Source organism: Haliotis asinina, chromosome 11 (genome assembly GCF_037392515.1).
Source record: "Haliotis asinina isolate JCU_RB_2024 chromosome 11, JCU_Hal_asi_v2, whole genome shotgun sequence".
NCBI classification, from domain to species: Eukaryota; Metazoa; Mollusca; class Gastropoda; order Lepetellida; family Haliotidae; genus Haliotis; species Haliotis asinina.
The window spans coordinates 34,743,777-34,770,421 of record NC_090290.1 but is presented as its reverse complement, the minus strand read 5'-3'; the positions used below and the strand labels follow the sequence as shown (position 1 = coordinate 34,770,421).

At 44.5% G+C, this 26,645-nt stretch overlaps 1 protein-coding gene across 1 annotated transcript; it reads left to right on the top strand.

The window, feature by feature from the left end:
- The first annotated feature begins 1,823 nt into the window (after nt 1-1,823).
- On the top strand, nt 1,824-25,120 carry LOC137255691 (asparagine synthetase [glutamine-hydrolyzing]-like). Its single transcript, XM_067793179.1, has 9 exons — nt 1,824-2,074; nt 17,114-17,348; nt 18,192-18,362; nt 19,354-19,446; nt 19,841-19,968; nt 20,307-20,433; nt 20,750-20,957; nt 22,377-22,614; nt 23,500-25,120. The coding sequence occupies exons 1-9, from the start codon at nt 1,826-1,828 to the stop codon at nt 23,698-23,700; spliced, it is 1,650 nt and encodes a 549-aa protein (XP_067649280.1). The 5' UTR covers nt 1,824-1,825; the 3' UTR covers nt 23,701-25,120.
- The last annotated feature ends 1,525 nt before the right edge of the window (nt 25,121-26,645 follow it).

Here is a 26,645-nt window from a genome sequence, read left to right as displayed (position 1 = left end):
TGTATGCGGCCGAGAGTTATCATGCTGAAAAATGACGTTCTGTCAGTTCATGAAAGGAAGGACATGATGGTTTTATCACGGTAACGTCGAGCTGTCAAATTGCTCTGGACCTGTATGAGATCTGTCCTGCCACTGTATCACATGCGAGCCTAAACCATGACACTGTCACCACCACATCTGTCCACTTCTTGTGCACAAATTGCAGCGTAGCGTTCGTTACGACGTCGATATACACATGTTCTTCCGTCGGGACGTCACAGCGTGTACGGTGACGTATTACTGAAGGTAACAGTTCTCCACCTAGCCATGGGAGATGTTGGCGACACCACTGGCTGCGTTGTTGCCGATGTTGACGTGTAAGGGCAGGTCCTCGCAAAGGTCCTCTGGAACGAATACCAGCCTCACGTAAGCTGTTCCTCACAGTCTGATCAGAAATTGTTCTCAGTCCTTTTACAACCGATGTGGTGAAGGATGCTGTGGTGAACCTGTTCCGCAAATGTCGAAGCCGAATAAATCTGTCCTGAGCGGGCGTGGTCACACGGGGTCGACCTGACCTGGGGCGCCCAAATGACCAATCACATTGTTGCGTTGAGCATCAGTAAGTCTAGGTATGACTTTGAGACTAAATTTAAGATTGTCAACTGTCGCAAGAGCATTGAAACCCCCGACTTTTATTGGAAATGATGCATGGAATGTGCATGCAAAAGGAAACGCATGAATGTCTTCCCGTTCACAATTTATTGCATTTATTGAGGACAACAGATTTTTGTGCGTTTTGGCAAGTTGTCCTCAATGAGAATGGATTCAAACTCGGAAATGTTTGCAGACAGCGTTCACCATACATATACTGATTACATAGCCACCAATGATTCAAAATAGAAAAGTTACATGGAACTTCATAAACTGCTTCTGGAAAATTATTAGTGTTGGGATGCTGTGACACAAGATGGACAGTACCAAAACAGCCTGAATATTTAGTTCTTTAGTGGCGATACAAGTCAATATATTTTCTTAATGTGTGAAAAGTATTTACATTTTACAATATTGAACCCACTGTGAGTGTCCAAGTAATCGCAATATCACTTTATTTACACTGAATTCACCGATTTTAGTTTAGGATGCTAGGGTGCTGGTGGCGATGAGTTTTGGAGACATAGTGCAATATTCATCCTGAATTTCAGTGTCGATAGAGCTCGTGAAAAGAAGAAGATGACATCCATAACATTTTGTCGTATATTAGAATACCGACTTCTAAATGCCTCTCAAGAACCTTAAACATATTCATATATGCATGCTTTTGCATTTTTTGAAGTTTGGTCAAACACTTTGTATACTTTCTTGTGAGCACTAGTCTATATCAGACATCATGCTTGCGTCAGCAATAGTTGAGCTACGCACACAAAAATGTTGTCATGACCGTTATCGCATTTTAAGTCGTAAGCTACAAATAACACCTTTAGCATTAAACCAGGAAATGAAATTCACACACATATCGTTCCCCGAAACTAACTTAACCGTAAAAATTTGCAGTTGTTTAAAGTAGACCACTTGCAAATGAATGACAATATTACTATGCGTTCAGTTGTTAAACTCTCAGTTTTACAATCCAGCTTGAGAAAGATAGATGGCCATTTGCCTCGATAGTGCTAACGCACTATGCAACATCGCTGCGATGCGTTTCTCAGTGCTTTGTTTCAGAATTTTCTGGATCCGTTTTCAGACACCAATCAGGATTTTGTGTGTAAAACCAGAGGCAAAAATATTTTCTATCATTTTCTTGAACCCATTTTAAAATATAGAATTAATACAATTTTCAGGTTGCGCCATGTGTGGGATCTGGGCCGTATTCGGTAGTGAGGAAGATGTCTCCATGCAGTGTAAAATGTTCCACAAGGTCGCACATCGGGGACCGGATGCCTTCAGAATTGAAAACATCAACCATTTCCCAAACTGTTGTCTTGGATTCCACCGATTGGCCATTGTTGATGACGTCAGAGGGATGCAGCCAATGAGATTGTACACTCATCCTCACATATGGATGATATACAACGGGGAGATCTACAACTATAAATCAGTATGTCGGTACAATATTATTTTCCATTTGTTGATTCAAGAGCTGAAATATATAAACACTTGTCGAGAAAATCGGTATCTATAGAACGTTTTGAAATCAGAATGCACCTTCAAAGATCTCTTTACACTTATTCAAAGGCTCATGTAGACGAAAACATTTTAAAAACATGTAAGCTAGCTCGCAGTGGAGTCCTGTGACGAGCAGTTAAAATGGTCACACACGCTGTGGATGTGTGTATTTATTTGGGTCATGATCAATGATCAATATTGTACGTGCGCTTCAATCAGTTAGCTGCCATTTGCAATCATACTTATATTTCCGTCTATGTCATTGGTCTGTATGCAGCCCGCCATGATCTGATGGGGACAAAGGGGGTTTTACCATTACACATGGTAATCAGTAGTATAGGGAATAGGGGTTTTGTCTCACTTTCAAGAAATGTCTCTACAAAGCCTTATTTACTAAATAAGGCTTTGGTTGGGCCATTAGCTCTTGCTACTATTACCCCTACTACAAAAAGGTTGGGTGTCTATGAAACAGTTTACCGTGTATTGGTTGGAGGTAACACTGTGCCGTACGGTACGATCAATAATTCTTCTCTTACAAACCCCCTACCCGGCCCACCCCTCAAGTAGTACAAGTTAGGTTCGTCGGCTTTCATATCCACTTTATCTATGTTGTAAGTTTTGACTGACCATATAGGATCGGTGGCCCGCTTACGGCTATCGCCCTCGTGTTCCCCCTACTACTTAACGTCTGTGCCTATGTCACGTTTATATCGATGAAACAGTTTAACGTGAACCGCCTACGATCTCTTTGGTGTTCATAATAAAGGCTTGCTGGGCTTTTTGTATCACCTATTCTATGTACTTTTTTTTTCTCGTCCTCGCTGATAGCAGACTTACGAGACTTGGACCGAATATCTTGTTTCATTCCGTTATATTTTTTGAGTTCAGATAGGATTGAACGAAACTCCTCTTCTGAGATCTTACTGTCAGAGAGTGCCGTGGAAATTCGCTCACTCACTGTGTTCAGCTTTGCTTCGGCCAGAACCCTGATCTCGTCGTGTTTCAATGCCTTACGATTAAGTCTGCGTGATACTAACTTAAGCGCCAACCCTGCCAACCCTGCCACCCCAGCTGTTATTTCAATACCTAGCACTATAGGTGCGGCCACGATGGTAGCTAACAACCCAACGCCTGCCGCCCCTAGTCCCATGCTGGTTGCCATAAGGGTAGTGTCAGCCCCGTCCACGATATTGAAAGCTCTATTGTACTTTTTACATAGTGCTTTCCGTGTGTCACGGTCTTGTTCTAGTTGACGTTTCACATCACATAACTGCCTCAAGCGGAACCCATCTACGGTTTCCAGCGTCTTCGCTACTTCCTCTACGACTGGGTACAGACCCATCCTATAATGTATATTTTGAAAGATATTTTAATTGGGTTTCAGTTAAAAATCTATCAATGAATTTGAAGTCTACAAGTTCTAGACTACTAGTCAGGGCAATAGGTGAGAGGCTAATAGAATTTCCTGTTGTAATAGAAACCCCTTGGAGGCCAATTAAGTGGTTTATAGGACCCGTGGTATCCTGTTGTATAACAATACGACAATCTTGGCTTATGTAAGACCAGCGTATTGACACCCCGGGTAAAATTTGGTGTACTATTGGGGGGGTTCCATCGAATAAAGCCGTAAAGAAGACTTCTATGATGAGGGTGAAAGGGGAGGATATTCTATCAAGATTACTGCTAAATGTTAATTTATTGTGTGGATAAGCACTTAACCCCTTTTTTTCGTAACCAGTAGATGGCATGTGTACTAATGTATTCTCCGGAATGAAATCCCCGGCCCAGATACCGTTGTTCTTAATCTTAGAGACAACCCCATTATTTAATGTGATATAAGGTGAGGTGAATGTTAAGTTGATCAGCCATTTGGGCTCTTTTAAATCTGGTAACGGCACCCGTCTGTACACGTTGTCTTTGATTTGCAGGATGTATAATTCATCTTCCTCACCAGGCTGATCGAATCCCTCCGTATCTCCTAGGTCGTTAAGCGTAGTGTTGGGGTGATGACTGGTCATTATTATACTATTACGATATAATTTCCAACTGGTTTTTTGATAATAATTCAGGGGTTAACTTCATACCCATGAAGTGTATGTTGTCAGGCAGGAAGATCTTGGTTAGTGATATCTTGTTTTCCACGATCACGTTGACCCCCTCCATACTGGTGTCGGCTCCAACACCCACCCGCACGTAAACGTTGCAAACTTGATACTGGTGTCGTTTCACCCACCCGAGTTTGATCCCCTTCACGATCTCGACATCATTCACCGATGGTTCCCCTAGGTAGACTTTGATGATCAGTGTTGAGTTTGCCGGTAGACTCTCTAGTATCTTGACCACGCCTTCGAATTCAGACACCAACTGCAATATCACGTTTTGTATGGCCGGTTTACTCGATAGCATGTGGGCTGCTATATTGTTGACTGGGCTGACGACTACGCTACGTCTCTGAGTTGGGACGTAAGCCCCGAGCAGGGTTCCATTGTTCACGACTTTGTTTAGGTGGTTGTCTTTGTTATCCGTGAACACGTAGGGAGAGACGAGTCTAATATTGATAAACCAGTTGTTATCGGGTAACAACACCCACTTGTCATCTTCGGTGAAGACGAGCATATATGGCTTGTTTCGGGCGACGGTAGTGCTCTCAACATCGTCTAAGTCGAACAGTTTACCCCCGAACGATGGGTATATTACCCAATTATTATCACCGGTGTTGACAAGGGCGTACTTAGTGTTGACTGTTGCTCTTGTGGTATCTACTATATCACTTAGGGTTCCACCGGAGGGGATTTCAACGCGTTTGTAAATGTTGTTTTTCAGTTGCAAGGCGTACGATTTACCATCTACTCCGGGAGCGTCGAAACCGCGTGTGTCTCCGAGGTCGGAGATCCCGATATTGACGCATTTTTTCACTCCGGGTCCTTGTGCGCTGGTCATTTTATATGAAGCGTTAAGCTGAGGTATCCTATATTTACAGGATTATGATTTATATCTAACACCGATATTGTCAGCTCAGGTATGTTGCCCTGGGTTAATCTCTTATACTGCCGTGGTGAAAACGACTCAGTTCTACCGTCGTTGTATTTCTCAGTTTTCACCGGCACTGCTCTCAGTATAGTGGAAGGGTGACCTCCTTGAATGTTGTACGTTGTGCTCACCTGATCGAGATGAATGTACAGCTCTCGGTACGGTACTAGATCGGGTAACTTCGTGCCTGTGACGGTTGTTGTTGGTTTTATCTCGTCAGGAGACATACCGAGTATCCTCGCTAATGGTCGGCCGAGCCTCAAGGAGGTTCTTCCGTTGTTGATTAACACCACTGTACCGTTTGAGTCGTTCATCTTGAGTTCGGCTCCCAGGGGTTTGAAGACCTCGTCGTTTAGAGAGCACACGCTGTAGTAGCCGTCAGTTATCTGACTGCGAGCCCCACTGACGAACAGCTTATTGTTGCTGGCGTTGATGTTAGTCCATTGCGGTAGGTAGGTGATATCGCAGAGTGCGACTTCGAGTTGACCTGACGTGTTATCGATCGCGTGCGTCAGCTGAACGGCCTCACCGCTCGTTATTCCTGGAAGTGTTATGTACATGTTAGAGTATATATGCTCATTATATAATAGTTTTAAAATGTATTCCCCTGGTGTGTTTTACCCTAAACTGGACGTAGATTTCTCCACCATGAAGATCGTGGTTGCTCCTGGGTTGTATTTCAATGCCCAGCTTTTAGATGTGTTCGATAAGTATAAGCTTTCGGTGACTAACGTCAAGGCAGTCCACGCTTGGTTCAACAACCCTATGCAGTTCTGGCAGAATCAATTCAACTTTGCCGTGTGGTGCGCTACAACGGGGTGTGGTGTGACATTGACCGACACTCAGCGTGGACCGCTGAGTCAGTCTGTGTTCAAGTTCCACGTGTACTACCAGGTCAGACGTATCCTTAAAGAGATCAGCGCCCCCCTCCCACAGGACAAAGCGTGGGACGCAACAAACAACCCGTACGATAGACGGGCCTACGAACGTATTTGCAATGAATTCGAAATAAACCCGAAGACGGATTGGCGTTTACCGGGCCAGAACCACGGGTTGGGTATTCCTTATGATGGGGGGCGACCAGTGAAAGAAGTCAGTGATGATTTACTGAAACGAGATATACTACGTCAGGATTTTGCTTTGTCGAGTAATGAATGGAGGGATGATCGTATGAATTTTAAAGGTGGTGTTGCTTTCACAGTCCAGAAAGTGGAGCAGTCAACCGCAGACGGGTGGAAAATGTTCATGCTGGACACGTCGAAAGGGTTTACTAATGCCGGGGTAGTCAGGTTGAACGACTCGATTCGAACGTACGTGTGGGCGCTGTTGGGTGCGCAGTCGATGACGCGTTCCAACATCATCGGTAAGGGAACTGCTTACGACGCTCAGAAACAGTTCGGTGTCAACGTTGAGGATGCTATCAATTCTCCAGTTGATCTCCCGCGGGCCATCGACCGTTACCAAAACGTGTTAGAATACGCCAGATCGAAAGTCAATTACGTGTTTGGCGTGGGGCTGTACATGGCTCCGAGTGATATGCAACTGAGAGTAAAAAAAGTGGTGGGTTATAACAACAAAATAGTCATAGCCACGGCGGATCAAAAGTTGGGTATCAACCCCGATATTAACCCCCCCTATATCCCCCACATTCCACCACGTGAAACGGGTATAGTGGCGCCACCCCCGGAGCCTAAAGTTCATGTGGAGGTACCCCCCACACACTCTCATATTCAGGCTCAGCAGCATATTGATAGTAAAACGGCCCTGGTGGTTGGTGGGGTAACTTTGGGACTTATTTGGTTAAAGATTTCTTAGCCGCTACGTACACCAGACCCACCACGGCGACGATGGCTGCCCACATGTTTTGACTGAGCCACATGGCAGTTTTAGCCAGAGCGCCCAACAACCACGAGACGATGCTACCCAGGATGCCGGGAAGGGCTTCGGCGGCTTTACCAGCCAGTTTAGCTAGGCCTTCCCCGAGTTTTTTTATCCAGTCTTTAACACCCCCACCGCCACTTGGAGTTCCCCCGCCGCCGGCAGGCCCCACAGGGGTTCCTCCCACCAGTGACACCACCAGGGTTGATATGATGAAACCCAATGCAGTCAGAATACTGGCGATGGTGATCCCTTGCTCCCGGAACAATATCCGAATCCTGTTGGCTAAAGTTGTATCCTCGTTCAGTATTCTATCGATTGTTTCCCGAATGCGACTGATCTGGGATCGAAGCTGTTCACGATTCGAGGAAGCGGCTTCCAATCGTGTACGTCTCTCGTCTTCTAAATCACGTAGTCGTTCATTGATACGACGCTTCATATCATCGTTTTCAGTTTCGTTGAGTTTGGTTTTTTCCCTAGCGATGTGCTCGTCGATTTCGTTCAGTTTCCCCATGTTGTTCACGAGTTCTCCACGCACGCGTTTCACGGCTTCGTCTAAGCCGCGCAGTTCCCTTACCGGAAAGTCAAACCCCGGTAACGGTTTGTCCCAGTAGGTGCTCAACAGTTTTTCTATGCTGTCCGAGGCTTCTGTAGCACGCTGTGGTGTCATTTCATCTCTAGTGGTGAGGTGGGATCTGGTAGCTTGCAGATCTTCTTTAACGGCCTTAGGTATTGCACCACCGTAATCATTCATGTTTAGATTTTTACGGATAAATTCAACACCATGGCGGCTGGCTAGAGTTGACAAGGCCAGTGGTTTTTTATTGCTCTTGTTAAAGAGGTCAACCCCTGGGTCAGACTTAAGGCGTAGAACACCCTTTGTATCAATAAAAAAATTCTTATGGTATCGACCCTGTGGTTCAACGTAGTTTTTATCTCTTCTTAAACTTTCGTAATAATCATTTACCGTTGTTTCCAAGAGTTCTTGGTTCAATGGTGAACTAGTAAATGAGGTCTCCTGCTCATCATCGAATGCCTGGGCACTAGCGCCCGGCATCTCCGTCATATCTATGTCTTCATCCATTAGTATTAAAAATATATTTCTTTTATATAACAATGTACGGCAGAAAATTAGATCCTTTCAGAAGATTGAGAGAGCCACTAGGTGCCAGAGCCGTGCGACAGTCGGTGACCATCACCAACAATCCCAGCAAGATAGACCAGAATCAAACTCTGCTGGTTAGATTTCCAAACCTTGGTGAGAATGACCTCATTGTACCAGGCACTGTTCGACTGGCGTTCAATATCACGTTGACCTCCGACAACGACAAACGCGAGCTAGTGCGTAACGTGGGTCGAGCTATCATCAAGAAAACGACCGTCAAGATCAGCGGTAACGAGGTGCTGAGCATCGACGACAGCGACGTGTTTCACTGCTACAAGGATCTCTGGAAAAGCGAGGGAGAACGAGTCAATGATGTGTACCAGGGTATCAGCAAATCAACCCGGGCGCGCATAGGATACGTCTTCACGCAAGACCAGCAAGACAAGCTATCGGACGGTGAAAAGGCCATCGCTCGAGCATACGGGAATCGATTCTGCGTGCCGCTCGACTTCGAGTTGCTCACGGGACACGCACCGTTTTACCAGGCCGCGCTGGGTGATAGGCTCGAATACGAGCTCACGTTTAACGACTATAGCAAAGTAGTGCGTACGCCGAACGGTGATGAGGCCAGTTATGCCATAGACAACATCTCTCTGGAGTTCGACATGGTCACTAGCCCGGAGCTGGCCAGGCAGGTTCGAAGCCAGTACTCTGGGAAGATGGCTATCCTGTACGATCGCGTACTGAGGCATAGATCAGTCGTGCGAGATAAGAGCGACACTGTGTGGAATATCAACCTGAACGTGCCGGCGCGATCGATGAAAGGTATCCTGGTCGTCCCCGTGGAGTATTACGATCCATTCCGGAGGGACAGCGAGAAGTTTTTCAACCCCGAGATTGAAAAGGTGGAAGTTACCATCGAGGGCGTGCCCAACCAGCTGTTCAGTCATGGTATGAGACCACACCAGCAGTGGGATGAGATAAAAAAGCTACCAGTGGGGGATTACATAACAAAGGACCTGGACCTCGGCTCCGTGCAGATCGGTGAATACCTGACCACCAAGTACGCCCTATGGTTGGACATGCGATCCACGGATGATGATAAACTGCACGGTAGCGGGCGTCGTATAGATAACGGCAGCGAAGGGATAACCATCCAGATTACTAAGAAGGCTCAACCCGCTGGTAAGTTGAAATTATATCTGTACGTTATTATGGACGCGCAACTTAATATAGACAATGGGAGATTTGTGCAAGCCATCTACTGATGGGGGGTACCCCCCAACACCCCACACCCCCCAGGGGTACCCACAACTACCCACTGACCCACACTGCGCCATAGTGTGCGGGCAGACTGGCTGTGGGAAGACCGTTTTCGTGTTGGATATGTTGGAGGGTTACTACAAGGATGTGTTCGATAACATCGTTATCATGTGCCCTACTCTGAGCATGAATAAAACGTACGCGCGACCTTGGGTGATGACGGACAAGGACGTACACAAAATCGACCCTGGAACACGCCTGCAGGACTGGTTGAAAGCTCTTCACGAGAAATTTAAAGGGGAACCGACGCTGTTCATACTGGACGACTGCAGCGCTAATCGCGAGATAACAAAAAAGAGAGACATGCTATCGTACCTGGCCTTCTCCGGCCGGCATGCAAATCACAGCGTCTGGGTGCTAACGCAGAAGTTCAACTCGGTGTTGAAAGACCTCAGGGAGCAGACGCGATGGGTGGCCTTATTTCACTGCAAGGACAGGGATTCGTTCGAGGAGTGTTTGAGAGAGAACGATGTGATGAGCAAATTAGAACGGGAACGGGTGAAGAAACAGCTCGCTGAAACTAAACACGCTAAGCTCGTGCTAAAGACCGACCAACCAGTAGCATATATAGTATGCTAAGCAAAGCTAAGCAAAGCTAAGCTAAAGCTAAGCAAATGCTAAGCATAGCTATGATATTTGAAGTGTTTGTTGTATGCAACTTAACTTTCATTTCTCTGTGTTTTGTCTGCATCGGGTATTATATAGTTAAAACTAAATCTTACTTGTTATATTATAAGATGGAGTGTGAGGAATTGCTCGAACAATTGTCTGTGGAGGGTTCCCCCACGCCGCCGGCAGGCCCCACTGATGACAAGCGAGAGAAACTGGTGGCGTTGGCTGTTGGCGGCAAAGCCAAACATTACTTTGGAGACTACACTCCGGATAAAATTCACAAAATGTCAGCCGAAGAAATCGATAAGCTGTACGCTAGATACGAGTCCCGGCTCGGAGCAGAAATGACAAAGACAATAGGATCGGCTATGACCCAGATATACACCGGTATTGTGTCATACTTCTTTCCCATTCCACCAGAGCGCCGACTTTACCTGTGGGAGGACCTCGAGAAAGACCCTTTTATCGAACACGCCGTGAGTTCTATCAGCTGCGGGCTGTACCACAAATATGGTATGTTGTTGGCTCCAGTGACGGCGGCGATTATCACGGCAAAACATTGTCAATTTGAGAGAAAGAATAATAATAATAGTATAGATGGATGCTGCTCCCGAGGTGACGGAAGTGACACAGGAACCAGTGAGGGAAACCCCTCCCGAGGTGAGGGAAGTGACCCCTTCAGTGGAGGTACCCCCAACAGTAACCAGACAGAAGAATCCTAAGAGAGTAGCTGCCGGTAAAAAACGGTGGTGTAACCAACATAAAGTGACCAACCCCCGACTGTTGTTGGCTGTAGGCGTAACTGCTGCCTTGGCTATCTCGTGGTTATATACACGTGAGGGACGTGAGGTGGTACCTGAGGTGGTAACCCCCACTGTTGGGGGTGTGGGGGGTACCCCCACCGTCGGCCCGCATATCATGTTATAATTTTAATATTTTATATCATATACATAATGTCTGAGGGGAAAACGTTCGTCAACGACGCATACCACGCCACAGTGGTCGCCAGTCTAGCCGTAGGGTACGCTCGGTTGACTAAAATGGTGCTTAAACAACCAACTATCAAGCTAGATTTCAACCTGCAGGATATGGGTATGCTCATAATGAACCTTGGTATGGCGATGGCCACAAAAGACATCCTAGTAAAACAAGGAATAATACCTGATAATATAATGAAATAAATATAGGGATGGCCACGATAGCTATGATGGTCGGTGGGGCGTTAGTGAATGCCCTGGCATTTTCCGGGAGTAATTTCCTCTTCTCGAAACTACGAGATGATCACGCGGCTGAAATACAGGAAGAAAGGAGGCGACACGATCTCGCTACTGAGAAATTACAAAGAGCACAGGACGAGTACGTTAAAAAACGCCTCCAGAGGATCGATTTTATTAACGAACAACTCAAGCGTGAAAACCATGCCATTAAAACATTCTACGATGTCGATGAAGCAATGAAAGAATACTATCTACTAACTGGTAAACAATTGGAACCGCTCAATAAACCCACACTCGCTCAGTACTACACACCATCCAAGGGACAAATGAATTGTGAACTGGGCTTCATAGTGTTGGGTATAGCAGCTACTGCGTTGGTTGCGAAGCAATTAAATTAAAATACCTATATAAGTAAACATGAGACCCGCTCCATACCGATGCGAATACATACTTATGGGGAAGACCGAGGCCAGTGGTAGGAAATGCAGGAATCAGGGGTTCTGTTGTTTCCATATGGGAAGTCCTAACTACACGTGTTCTGTGTGTGGTATCGGGGTTAAAGGACACTACTGTCTATGTAAAGCTCACGGAGCGAACGTAGTCAGACATCAACTCATCTACGAGAATAAAAAAGGCTACATAAAAGAACGTAGGCGACTGCTCAAGATAGACTCCAGTGCGTGAAAGGGTTATCTCCCTTTACTGTGAAGCAATTAGACATTGGTTCTCTTAGGTGTAAACACTATGTCTACTGTACGCGAGCTGAAGAGGGTCGCAAAACAGAGAGGTGTGATCGGGTATTCTCGAATGCGGAAGTCAGCATTGTTGAGATTACTAGGTTTAGAAGTCCCTCCTTCAGTAAAACAATTAAAAGCTCAAGCAAAACAGCTTGGATACACGGGTTATTCAAACCTGGGGAGAGCCGGGTTAACCGCATTGTTATCACATGCCCCCGTAGCAAAACCTCCCACTGTAAAACAACTGAAAGCCGAGGCACACGATTTGGGTTTAGGTGGGTATTCCCGTATGAGAAAACCACAGCTTGTAGAATTATTACGACAGAATAGAGCTATTGACCTACAGTTCGTGCGCACTGAGCGCGCTGTAGGCAACTATTTGAGAGGTTGGCGCATGCACGTTGATAGAAATATAGACATTATAGATATCAAGCCTCTGATAGCTGATAAGGTCAACCAGGAACTAAATAACTTAGGAAGTATCAAGTTTCAGATCACAGTGAAAATGTCGCTCGATAAGCAGGTTGGGAGTACCACTGAGTATGTTCAGCCTTACTTCCGAGGTCAACAAGAGGTCGTCACACATACAGAGACCATTGACGCATCAATCGATACCAGTTTTCAGCAGATACGAGAATACCTAGAACGCTACACACACTTGGGGTCCGGGTGGGTTGTAGATAAAATCGATAATGTCTATCTAGACATAGCTAACTACGTGCCGTTCAGAGGCGGGTCATACCTAGCCTTGCCTCCCTACTATAGGAACAAACATGCCATAGTAAACGTTAAGAATAGAGGAAACGATTGCCTGAGGTTAGCTATCAGGTCAGCCTTATTTCCAGCTGGCGCTAATTCAGATAGGCTTTCTAGCTATCCCCAAGATGATGGGCTCAATTGGGATGGTATAGATGAACCCACCCCCATATCCCAGATCACTAAAGTAGAAAAACAGAATAATCTGGCTATAAATGTTTTTGGGCACGAAGGTAACACAACAATAGTACACAGGGTCAGCCCGGTGAAGGATCGCCAAGTTATCAATATATTCATGATCCAGCGAGGTGGCAAGTATGACTACACATGGATAAAACACTTTAGCAGGCTGTTGTATGACCAATCAGCATACAAAGGAAAGACCCACTTCTGTGAACGATGTCTACATGGCTTCACCCGAGCTGATTTATTAGAATCCCACCGGGATGATTGTCAAGGTGTGGGGCAGACGGCCATACGAGTCGACATGCCTAAGGAAGGTGATAATATCCTAAAATTCTGTAACCACAAGAACCAAATGTCTGTGCCTTATATCATATACGCCGACTTCGAAGCCTTAGTTGTGGGGGATACCCCCACACCCCCCAGTGGTGCCGCCGGCGAGGCTCCCAGTGGTAGCTTCACCCACAAGACACAAGAGCATAAAGCCTGTTCGTTTGGATACATTGTCGTCCGTTGTGACGGGGAAACGAAAGCTCCGGTAGTGTATAGGGGGCCTGACGCGGCTGAAAGGTTTCTAAAGTGTTTGCAGGAGGAAGAAAAAATTATTAGGAATGCATTGTATAAAATCGCTCCCATGCGTCTGACCCGAGTCGACAGGCTAGCCCACGCTAGTAGCACTAACTGTCACGTGTGTGAATCACCACTTAACGGTGATTCGGTGAGAGATCACTGTCACATAACTGGTAAGTATAGAGGCGCCGCTCACAACGCGTGCAACCTCAAGCTTAAAATCAACCCTAAGACAATAAACATCCCCGTTGTCTTTCACAACTTGAGAGGGTACGACTCACACTTGATCATGCAGGCCATCGCGAAAATCGATGGTAATATAACGTGCATCCCCAACAACATGGAGAGATACATCTCCTTCAGCTTAAACGGACTTAGGTTCATTGACTCGTTTCAGTTCCTCCTGTCGTCACTCGACAGTCTGGTCAAGGCCAACAATACCTTCCCTATCACCGATCGATACACAGACGCCGAGACTAGACCCCTGCTTATGAGGAAGGGTGTGTACCCCTATGAGTACATGGATAGTTGGGCCAAGTTCACCGAGACCAGACTACCCCCTATTGACTGCTTTTATAGCAAGCTGAATGAGGCGTCCGTCTCACGAGATGATTACTCGCACTCGACTAACGTATGGAATAAACTGGGTTGTAAGAACCTGGGTGATTATGACGACCTGTACTTGAGGACAGATGTACTGCTGTTAGACGACGGGTTTGAGACGTTTAGGCGGACGTGTTTCAAGCAGTATAAACTCGACCCCGCATGGTATTACACCAGCCCAGGTCTGTCGTGGGACGCCTTGCTTAAAAAGACCGGAGTTAATTTGGAATTGCTCACAGATTACGACATGCACCTATTCATTGAGAAAGGCTTGCGAGGTGGGATTTCCATGGCATTCAAACGATACGCGAAAGCAAATAATCAATACGTGAAAGGTTACGATCCTAACAAACCAACCAATCACATTCTCTACCTCGACGCAAACAACCTGTACGGCTGGGCCATGAGCCAGTATCTACCTACAGGGGGATTCGAATGGGTACCCCACGTTGATGTTATGGGGGTTGCACCAGATTCGAACAAAGGGTATATTCTCGAGGTTGACTTAGAGTACCCCAAGGAATTACACACATCGCACAACAGCTACCCCCTGGCCCCCGAACGTATGAGGGTTAACCCAGACTGGATGTCTGAGTACCAACATAACTTGTCAGGTGGGCGTGTGACAGACGTTGAAAAACTCGTTCCTAACTTAATGAATAAGACCAAGTACATCGTTCACTATCGCAACCTACAGCTGTACCTGTCGTTGGGTATGAGGCTGACCAAAATACACAGGGTGCTCATGTTCGACCAGAGCCCATGGATGGAGCCCTACATCAGAATGAACACAGACCTACGAAAAAAAGCCACCAGTGATTTTGAGAAAAATCTATACAAGCTCATGAACAACTCGGTGTTTGGTAAGACTATGGAGAACCTGAGGAAACGCGTGACCGTGAAGCTGGTTCGGTCGAGTGAGGAAGACAAGCTCAGGAGATTGATAGCCAGTCCGGCATTCAACCGTAGTAAGATATTCACAGACAACTTGGTTGCCCTACACATGAAGAAAAGCCACATAAAATTCAACCGGCCTGTTTACGTGGGGATGAGCATCCTCGATTTATCCAAACACCTGATGTACGACTTTTACTACAACGAGCTCAAGAAACAGTACGGTGACAGGTGTGAAGTGCTGTACACTGACACGGATTCCCTGCTGATGGAGATTCGAACCGAGGACGTGTACGAGGACATGAAAAAACACCTCGATTTATACGACACCAGCGACTACCCTAAGACCCATGCCATACACAGTACGGTAAATAAAAAGGTCCTAGGTAAGATGAAGGACGAGTGTGCTGGCACGCCCATAGCCGAGTACATAGGTTTGAGACCTAAGATGTACTCCATACTGAAAGCCGACAATAGTGAGATCCGGAAGGCTAAGGGGGTTAAGAAGTATGTGGTGAAACAACACATCAAACACGCCAGATTCAAGGAAGCCCTGTTCAAGACCCGTACCTTTAGGCATAAAATGAACACACTTAGAAGTGATGGACATAAGATATACGGACTGACTATAAACAAGACGTCCCTGTCGCCTATGGACACGAAACGTTGGATAGCTATTGATGGGATAAACACATACGCGTATGGACATGAAAAAATTTGAGGCTATTTACTACAGCCCGCGTGGGTACTGGAAAGGAGCTAGCGCAGTAGATAAGCTAGCTAAAATAGCGCGAGTACCCCCGGAGGAAGCCAAAGCGTGGCTTGAAAAACAAGCCCTGTGGCAGATCTATTTGCCGGCACCACGCTACGTGCCTAGAAGGAGGTTCGGTATTAACATACCTAATAGCGTTCACCAGGCAGACCTACTGTTCCTACCCCACGACAAGAGGTACAAGTATGCCTTAACCGTAGTGGACGTAGCCAGTCGTTACAAGGAAGCCGAACCCTTGACCACGAAAGATTCGGCCCAGGTAGCCAGAGGATTCGAACGCATATACAAACGCAGCCCGCTGACGTGGCCAACAGAGCTGCAAGTTGACCCCGGACGGGAGTTCATGGGTGCCGTGTCACAACTGCTAGCCAAACACAATACAAAGGTCAGGCGTGGCACAGCCGGAGCCCATCGCAGCCAAGCCATAGTTGAGAGATTTAATAGGACTTTGGCTGAGCGCTTGTTCGGCCATCAGTATGCTAGGGAGATGGCCACCCCTGGAAAACGATCGACTGAATGGGTCACGAGGTTACCCAAGGTGGTGTCGGCAATCAACCATGAAGTCACCCGTCTCACCGGTAAGAAACCGGCAGACGCTATCAAACTAAAATCAATAGTTGCAGAGTCAGCCGCTCCATTGCGTGGGAAGGAGAAACAGATACCAGATAGGGCCCTAGTGAGGTATCTATACCAGCCGGGGGAACACGAGGGCGATAGCCGTAAGCGGGCCACCGATCCTATATGGTCAGTCAAAACTTACAACATAGATAAAGTGGATATGAAAGCCGACGAACCTAACTTGTACTACTTGAGGGGTGGGCCGGGTAGGGGGTTTGTAAGAGAAGAATTATTGATCGTACCGTACGGCACAGTGTTACCTCCAACCAATACACGGTAAACTGTTTCATAGACACCCAACCTTTTTGTAGTAGGGGTAATAGTAGCAAGAGCTAATGGCCCAACCAAAGCCTTATTTAGTAAATAAGGCTTTGTAGAGACATTTCTTGAAAGTGAGCCAAAACCCCTATTCCCTATACTACTTAATCACCTACATCGAAATATTTTCTTTTCAATTAATTTAAATTTTTAGATATCTTTTTATCCTTTGTCTAAATAAACAATTCTGTTTGGTGTCCAATATCATTCTCAGAACGTGTTATGTTTGCAAGTATGTAAAGGTTTTAGGGGTAGTGAGGTTAGTCGTTTCATTGTGGCGTTAGGATAAATGGTGACGTCACGATGGTATGCAAAGGATTGTGATGCAATTTCAAATACACTTATCTTCCAAAAGGTAGCCAATCAGCATGGATTTCACCTGACCACAGACTGCGATGGAGAACCAATCATTCACCTATATGCCAAATATGGTTTTGATTTTCCCGCCCACCTGGATGGGGTGTTCGCCTTCTGTCTTTTCGACACAGCCAACAGGAAAGTTTTCATTGGTCGAGATACGTTTGGAGTTCGCTCATATTTCAAGCTTGTCACAGACAGTGGCTTCCTAGCTGTGTGCTCAGAGGCTAAAGGTAAGATTTTACAATCTCGTATTCTAATTTCAGTATCAAAAGTATTAAAGGTGTGCTTATTTGTTTGAAAGTGTCCAGCTAAATGACGGCCGTCGAAAATGATCGAACCTGAAACAAACTGTCCAGTGATCAACATAATGAGTATTCATCTAAGCAATCGAGATGCTATAACAGCGAGCCTGACCATAGTCGTCCCGTCAGTCGCCTCTTACTACAAGCATTGGTTGCCAACTCTAAACTAGATTTTCCCGGGTCTCGTATAAATGTGATCAAATGAAAAAAACCCATAAACCAAAAACATTTAACCAGGAAAAACACGCAAAATGTTCGTATGTATGGCTTCACAATGACCTACAAATATACGTTGTCTGTTGAAACACAACTAATGTCATATAATAATTATCATATCACATGTCCACATGTCACTTTTGCATAGCAAAAATTGTTTCTGTATTTCGTCGTCTGTGACGTCATTAAACAGTTGAATGTGACGCCAATAAAGAGGGCTGGCACACTTGTTTGCCGTGTTTTACTGGACAAGTGTACATGAATATAATAAATTAAACCGTAAAGAAATTATTACACTCGCAACTTATACGGAACTGCTGCAAAAGTGTGTATTGCCCTCGCTCTCGCTGGCAATACAAAATTTCAAACCCGTTTCATATAAGTCCTACGAAACGCTTGCTCGTGTAATAATCTCTGTATACGTTGTTTCACGTGAAGAAGCACACCAACACTTGCTTGCGTCAGCAATGTATCGGTGACCTGTACTGGCTGTACATTCATCCAAATCTGGATCTGCATTACTGAGTATTCTGATTGTGATTATAATATTTATAGGTTTAATTGGAGTAAGCGACAAGCCAGCTGACATCGTACCAGTTGCCCCCGGTACAGTGGAGCAGTACGACCTCGACAACAACGGACGAGCCACGTTCCGGGAAGTGAAACAGTTTCACTTTATTGGTGACACCCCCCTGTACAAAACACCCGTCCCTCCAGACTCAATTGGTAGGTGTCTCACGTGCGTGCTTGTAGTAGGCGATGGTCACGTTAGTGAAAACTCTGTGTAGTCTACAAAACGATTCACGCTCCATTCTGAAAAGTACCGTTGTAACTAATTTCCAACTTAATATTAGTTACAGTATAAAAAGAGGATATATTTGACCGTCAATAATTAAGTAAAACATATTTAACTTTTGCAAAATCTGTTACATGCAAATGTATGAGGGATATACCTCTATTCTGTATTTGAGGGTCACTTGGACTCATACTCCTGGACAACAAAATGTGGGCCCCAAATACTTGGATATTATCATCAATATTGTTACAGTATTGTGTATCATTATCATTACTTAAACCGTTTCAGTTATCAAACTGCAAATGGTATCATAAATCAGCTAATGCGCAACTAGCAAAGTGATAACTTTACACGACTGGCATTTTACAGTATTTGGGCTGTTTTCTGAAATACATTTAGTTGCGCCCATTGTCATTTTTTATGCGTTTTGGACGCATATGTTGGCATAAATTTGTTCAAAGTTGTTTTACCATAAGTTGGGAGTTTCAGTTTTATATTGGTGAAATGACTTGGTCGACTTGTTTTCAGCGAACCACATAGATGTCCAAACTGGGATCATGCAGTACTTTGCCTTTATTGACGTATACATAATAACATAACCAAACTGAATATGAGTCCGCTGGCTGATTGATTTAGCAAAGCCAGGCGATTATATTTTTAAGACAGAATTCTACCCGGAAAATAAAGATAAATATTGAAGACGAATTACTCGATCCATTTAGTCAAGTCTTTAGGATTGGTAAATATTGTCTCGGACTCTTTAATCGTACATGGAAGCTCCACGCAATTCTTACTGTTGTGGTTTGCTTATATTCAGTTAGAATTAGCCCCACTGGTATAATCTTTAAACAATGGCACAGAATACTTATGTTGCATACAGTAACATAGTCTTGTATTCCAAATAGAATCTTGTTTTTACAGGAAGTGACGTGTCAAAGAACATTCGGGTACTGTTAGACGCGGCAGTCAAAAAACGACTAATGGCCGACAGAAGGATCGGTTGTCTTTTGTCGGGTGAGCTGGCCTGCAAAATGTGCAAGAATGGTGGTTACCTATCGGGCTAAAATCCATAGTTTTGTTATTGCGTTCACACGCTAGGGTCAAACAGAGCTGCTTGAAAAAAATGTAGTTTCCAGAAAGCTGCAAACCACCCCACACCAATCCCAACCCCAGAATATTAAGCCGTTCGTCCCTTAATTAGTTTTCTCTGGATATACGAGGCTGTGTACCCAATATAAAACAATGGAAACGTTCCCATATTGTTTGCAGTAAATAAGTGTATTAAAATAATTACGAGGGACAACCTGAAACTACACGGAAAGGGAAATTTCTAGCATATCCCTCAGTGAAACTGCACTTTTGCTGGGTAGGTGAAAGAATGCAACTTTCTGGTTGTGTCATTCCTAAGGTGGTCTCGACTCGAGCCTGGTAACGGCGTTGATGGTTAAGAATGCCAAGGAACAGAAACTGTCCTACCCCATCCAGACCTTCTCCGTTGGCATGGAGGGGAGTACAGATATCATAGCAGCCAGGAAGGTGAGTGTTAGGGCATTATCTTATCTTACAAAAACCTTCTATGCTCTCATGGAGTGCAAACGGATATCATGGCAGCTAGGAAGGTGAGCCTTTGTGCCTTACATTTCCCCATTCCCCACTGGGTTAAGGAACGAATGCTGAACCAGCCACATCATTACGGCGGAGCTAAACACCTCAGCCAATACAGCTACAGGTATTCATCAAGTTATACGGACAAGCCGTGCCATGCGAATGTTTCAAAAAGTATGGCTGCTCCTTAGAGGACCTGACCTTGCTTACCTTCTACATATATTTTGAGTATTGTTAACATATCTGAGGGTTCACATGTTTCCTTGAAGGTTGCAAGACATTTGGACACTGAACATCATGAAATTTCCTTCACATGCCAAGAAGCCTGCAATGCCATTGATGAAGTCATTCGTCACACTGAGACATACGACATCACCACCATCAGATCTTCAATATGTATGTAGAAATACATGCAAGTGCTAACCAGAAAATCCTTAAGCATTTTGATATTAGAATCTTCCAATATTAGCGGATTAATCCGGATCATAACACGTGATGATGTTTTCAGGTTGACAAAGCCAATCTCTTGGCTAGTTTCCTCACTTCACTGGTTTCACACGTCTAATCCGATAGGATTACCTTTTCATTATATTATATCATAATTGAAATAAAGTTTAACCTTCCAGGTTTGAGTTTATTATCACTGCCTTATATTAAATCAACGCTCCTACATAAAATAATTGGAATGTCACGTGGTAGGTGTTATTTCCAGGTTTGTACCTTCTCAGTAAGTACATCAGCGAGAAGACGGACACAGTTGTCATCCTGTCCGGCGAGGGGTCTGACGAGTTGGCCCAGGGATACATCTACTTCCATAAAGCTCCATCACCTGAAGCTGCTGATGAGGAGAGCCGGAGACTCCTGAAGGACCTCCACGTGTATGACGTGCTGAGAGCAGACAGGGCAACAGCGGCTTGGGGGTGAGTTAACGCATGATTTGGGGTGCCACCCCAACCCATCGTACGTGATAAATCCGATAGGGATTGGGTGCACAGAGACACCAAGATCCATGAGGTGACCCCCACCCTGTCGTAGTTAATAAGCAGAACCTGGGGGCAGAGACACTTGAGGATCTCTGGGGTGAGTTGTGTCCATTTGTAGTTAATAAACAGAAGCAGAGATACTTCATGATCTCCGGTGTGTTCTCTATCTATTTGTTGTTAGTAAGCAGAACAAAATTGGGTGAAGAGAGACTTTGGGATCTCTGGGCTTCACCCATCCATTTGTAGTTAATAAACAGAGCCAGTATGGGTCAAACACTTCAGAATCTATGGGATGCGTCAATTTGTACAGAATAAACAGAACCAAAATTGTGTGAAGAGAGACTTCGGAATCTCTGGGCATCACCAGAATAACCAGAATCAGGATTGGGTGCAGAGTCCTCAGACTCCCTGGTGTGTCCCCCATCCATCTGTAATTAATTAGCAGAACCAGGACTGGGAGCAGAGTCCTCAGACTCCCTGGTGTGTCCTCCATCCATCTGTAATTAATTAGCAGAACCAGGACTGGGAGCAGAGTCCTCAGACTCTCTGGTGTGTCCCCCATCCATCTGTAATTAATTAGCAGAACCAGGACTGGGAGCAGAGTCCTCAGACTCTCTGGTGTGTCCCCCATCCATCTGTAATTAATTAGCAGAACCAGGACTGGGAGCAGAGTCCTCAGACTCCCTGGTGTGTCCCCCATCCATCTGTAATTAATTAGCAGAACCAGGAGTGGGAGCAGAGAGATTTCATGACCTCTGGGGTGAGTACATGAGACTAGATGAATGGGACTGTTGACAAGGTGTTCACAGTCACCAGCATTTCCAACTCATGGTAACCCTACAGCGAGAGTTAAGTCTAAAGGACTGACTGTGACCTGCATTCAATTGAGTGTCGTGTAGATAAATGCTTTACGGATGTATGAAATTCGGACATTAAAAATTATACTACTACGTTCCAAACAGCTCTATCGACACTGAAATTCAGGATGAATATTGCACTATGTCTCCAAAACTCATCGCCACCAGTACCCTAGCATCCTAAACTAAAATCGGTGAATTCAATGTAAAAAAAGTGATATTGCGATTACTTGGACAATCACAGTGGGTTCAATATCGTAAAATGTAAATACTTTTCACACATTAAGAAAATAGATTGACTTGTATCACCACTGAAGAACTAAATATTCAGGCTGTTTGGTACTGTTCATCTTGTGTCATAGCATCCCAACATTAATAATTTTCCAGAAGCAGTTTATGAAGTTCTCAAGACTAACGTGATTAGCACGCTCTTGCAATCGTTAACATCTGCTGCAACAAATATCTATGTCAGTCTTACACACCGTTTGCTCTCATCTAGTCTCGAGCTCCGGGTCCCCTTCCTTGACCATCAGTTCACCAGCTACTACCTGTCCCTCCCTGCTGAGGACCGCGTCCCCAGGAAAGGGATGGAGAAATACCTCCTCCGGTCCGCCTTTGATGGCATGAACCTCCTGCCCAAAGACATCCTGTGGAGGCCTAAGGAAGCATTCAGTGATGGAGTATCGCCTGTCAAGAGACCACTGTTTGAGGTCGTACAAGATTTCTGCGGTGAGCAGGTAAGCGGGAACCAGAAACAGAGTGAAGAACAAACTCATATAATCTGAAATAGTGCTTGAATCCTTACAGGGTCATTCGTATCCTGACGTTATGAGACGTGGTCATCCATTTAGATGAATCATGAAGGTTAGAGCTTTATAATGACTAACGACAAAATATTGTTCTTGTATCTTAATGTCATATTATAAGCTGTGGCTATGTGTTTACGATTCTCTCAAAATGTATTTGTGTTGAACATTACACCGTGACAAGGTCCAGTGTCTAGGCTGAAGGTGAACAGTCAGAGTTGTACAGAGAATGGGCATGATCTATAGACACATTTGACATGAACAATATACGAAGATGATGACACTGCCATCCAATGATGCGAAGCTGTGAACCAACTGTTCTCTACGAAGGACCATTATTAAAATCTAGCAGTCCGTTCCTGGAGATGAATACGAACACGTTGGAATGAACCTTCGGGACTACGACAATGGTTAATGGATCACTGTATCATTGACGTCATCACATCCTCAGGGAGAAATGACCGCCAGACCTTAGTTCACAATCGGCTCTGACAAATCATACTCACGTAGCTCATCGTGACCTGAAATGTTGAATATAAAGACAGACTGAGCTAGACATGTCAGAGGCTACTACTGCCTGAGGCAAGTACTTTCAAAGGGTACTACCACTACTGTCTGAAGCTACTACTGTCAGAGGCTACGACTCTCAGAGGGTACTAGTGTCAGAGGTTACTTCTGTCAGAAACTACTACTGTTCGGGTACTCTGTGATTTGAAAAGAACCAAACACCCAAAACATGGAAATACTAAATAAGACTCATCCTAGGCATGTGGTACCGTTGTCATGAATAAATTGCTGCAACTGAAACTGTTTCAGGTTAGTGATGAGCAGCTGGAACAGTCAGCATCCCTCTTCCCCTTCAACACACCCAGGACGAAGGAAGCGTTCTACTACAGACAGGTGTTTGAGAAGTACTACCCCTCCAAGGCAGCCTGGATTCCATACATGTGGATGCCGCGCTGGACAGATGCTACTGACCCTTCAGCAAGAACACTTTGTCTCTATACCGAAAAGTGATATGATGTGCTGAACAGACTGAACGCATCTTTGAGGCTCCTTTCCGATAGATTAGTTGGGGACTTCTTCAAAGCTATTAAGAACTATAATGTCACCTATATTAACCACGTTGTTGAACAAATTATATGATAGTTCAAATTTCCCTAAACCTTTTTTGAAAAGCATCATATGTCCTTTGTATAAACCTGATGATAAACAGATCCATATAACTACAGAGTAACTTCATGGATCAACTCCTTGTGCAATATTCTAACCTCACTAGCTGATAATAGGTTGAAACACTGGTGTCATATGCATAACAATGATGCAATTACAGGCACAAGCTGATTATTCAACAATATATCATATTTTCATCCTTCAAGCTATGGGCACGAAATATCTGTCAGAGACAAATGGAAGGTTCTTTTGTCTCTTGTAGACTTTTCTATTAACCATAAATTACTTTCCGAGAGTTTCGTAGAAAAGCATGTAAAGGGAACATTTCTTAAATTTATCAAAATGTATTCTACAATGTGTGCTTGTGTAGGAACTGGTTTAGGGTTCACCCTATTTCAAATGTTACGTCGGTGCCAGCTAGGATGCACTTTGAGTCTGCAGAATTTTATGATAGTCATAAACAAACTTGCTCCTTTGTTGGCGGAAGAAGAGGTGTCCTTATATCAACTCATATTCCTGATGTATTCTCTATTATTTACTGATGATATGTCAAACGTATCGGACACGACTTTACTGCTTAAAGAGTAATAATATTACAACTCTGTACAGGTAGAAGAATGTAAGTCAGTATGAACAAAGCCTCAAATGGTGAACAAACAGAAGCTGTTGATATTATCTTGTGTCCATTCCTAAATCTGTCATAAAGCCCAAACCTGAGCTGTAGCTCAAACAAGTAAAGCTGTTTTTCTATAATTACCCCGAAACACGTTGAATGTGTTAATCACAAAGAGATTTTTAAGATATTTGACTCCAATATTACGCCTACTCTGTGTTATCAGAGATTTGGGGAACCACTTACTGCAGACATATTGAAATTGTACATATTACGTTCTGTAAGACTGTTCTCAAAGTCAGCAAGTATACCAACAATAGCATGCTGCTTGAGGGTGTGGCAGACTGTCAATGCAATACCGACAGACAGGTTTTATTAAGCAATTTAGGCCCAGTAGCCCATAGTACAATTGAAGTTTCTCTATAACAAGTAATGGTTATGCCTTTATTCCCCAAATTAAATAATGTACTGGTGCAGGCTGATGTAGCAGCCCTAGGATTCCTTATCCGACCTACCACATGCTCAAGTCTCTTAATGATTATAATAAATCTACCTGGGCTTTACACGTAAGACAAATCCTCTTTCAGTATGATTTTGGGTCTGTATGGATCGCGCAAGAAACTGCATTAAAACATTTATATCGATCTTCAAGCAGCGATTTTATGACTGTTTCTCTCAATTTGGCGTTCCTCATTTGATTTTTCATCTAAATGTAACGTTTATTCACAATTTAAATCTTTGCATGTTCAGCACGACTTGTCATGTGACCTCCTACCATATTAACGGTGATTTATAATCATGTTCCGCTGTAACAGCTTTAGACTACCAGTGAAAACTGACCGCCACACAACTACACACCACGATCAACGTCTCTGCCTTTACTGCCACTCTGTTGGTCTAAACTATGTTTGAGACGAGCCCCACAACCACCCAAATCCACCCTCGAAACCTTTGTGCGTTTAATTACCTGTAACAGCATGAATTACATAATAGCATTACATACAAACACTAACCACAACCCTCCCCGCTGTATTAAAACTGAGAGTGAGTTTAGTTTTACGCCGCACTCCGCAATATTTCAGCTATATGGCGGCTGTCGTGTAAATAATCGAGTCTGGACCAGACAATCCAGTGATCAATAACATGAGCATCGATCTGCGCAACTGGGAACCGATGACATGTCCCAACCAAGTCAGTGAGTCTGACCACCCAGTCCCGTTAGTCGACAAGCACAGTCGCCTTTTATAGCAAGCATGGGTTGCTGAAGGCCTTTTCAACCTCGAGACCTTCACGGGTCATTAAAACTGAGAATTAAACCCAGTACTACAACTAAGTGACCCTGTATTTCAATCTTTATGCTACATCCAGCACATGCGTACTATTTATATTTGCATTGTGCTGTACAATGGACCAAGAGCCTATATTACTGAAATATAATGTCATTCTGTCCGATTAATTTGTAAATCAACTACCGTGGCAACGTGTGATACATAAACGTTCAGCTTTTGTTCGTTGATCTATGGAATAAATGCATAACTGGTCGCCATAGACTGTGTGATCAGGATATAACGAGCTCGCGGTTGCTGTAAACTGGATGATACCGTTATTCTTTGCAACGTGGAGACGTGGTCCCCAATGTACTTTCAAGCTGTCTCAAAAAGATGGGACAAGCTACAACCAAAGAAACACACATCGACAATCGATTGATTAAGCTCAAGCAGCCATAATTTAATAACCTGGCTACCATAGCGTTTTGATTCATTCATATGGGGACAAATGAACTTTTCATATTTTTCACACTTCATATTTGATTAATTACCACTAGTAAACTGGTGCAGAGCACGTGTGAAGGGTAGTGAGCAAAACCATTTGGTTTGTGACAGGTAGAAGAGATGTAGGCTAGTGCACGTGCAGTGCATGTCGATGAAATTGATTCCATCGCACTGTGCTTGACCTCAGATAACCCGGGCCCCTTCAGTCAAAATAGTAAGCACAAGTGGGATACACTCATACATGCTAATACGAGTCCATTGTCAGGTCAGTGCTCAACTTAACCTTGTTTGTCAATACTTTAAGCTAGTGTTTCCTCCAGACCACAAAAAGGTCAGGGTGAGGTTTCTACAGAAAAGGGCACCCTAGTTTGAAAAGGGCACAAACCACAATAAAAACCAAGACA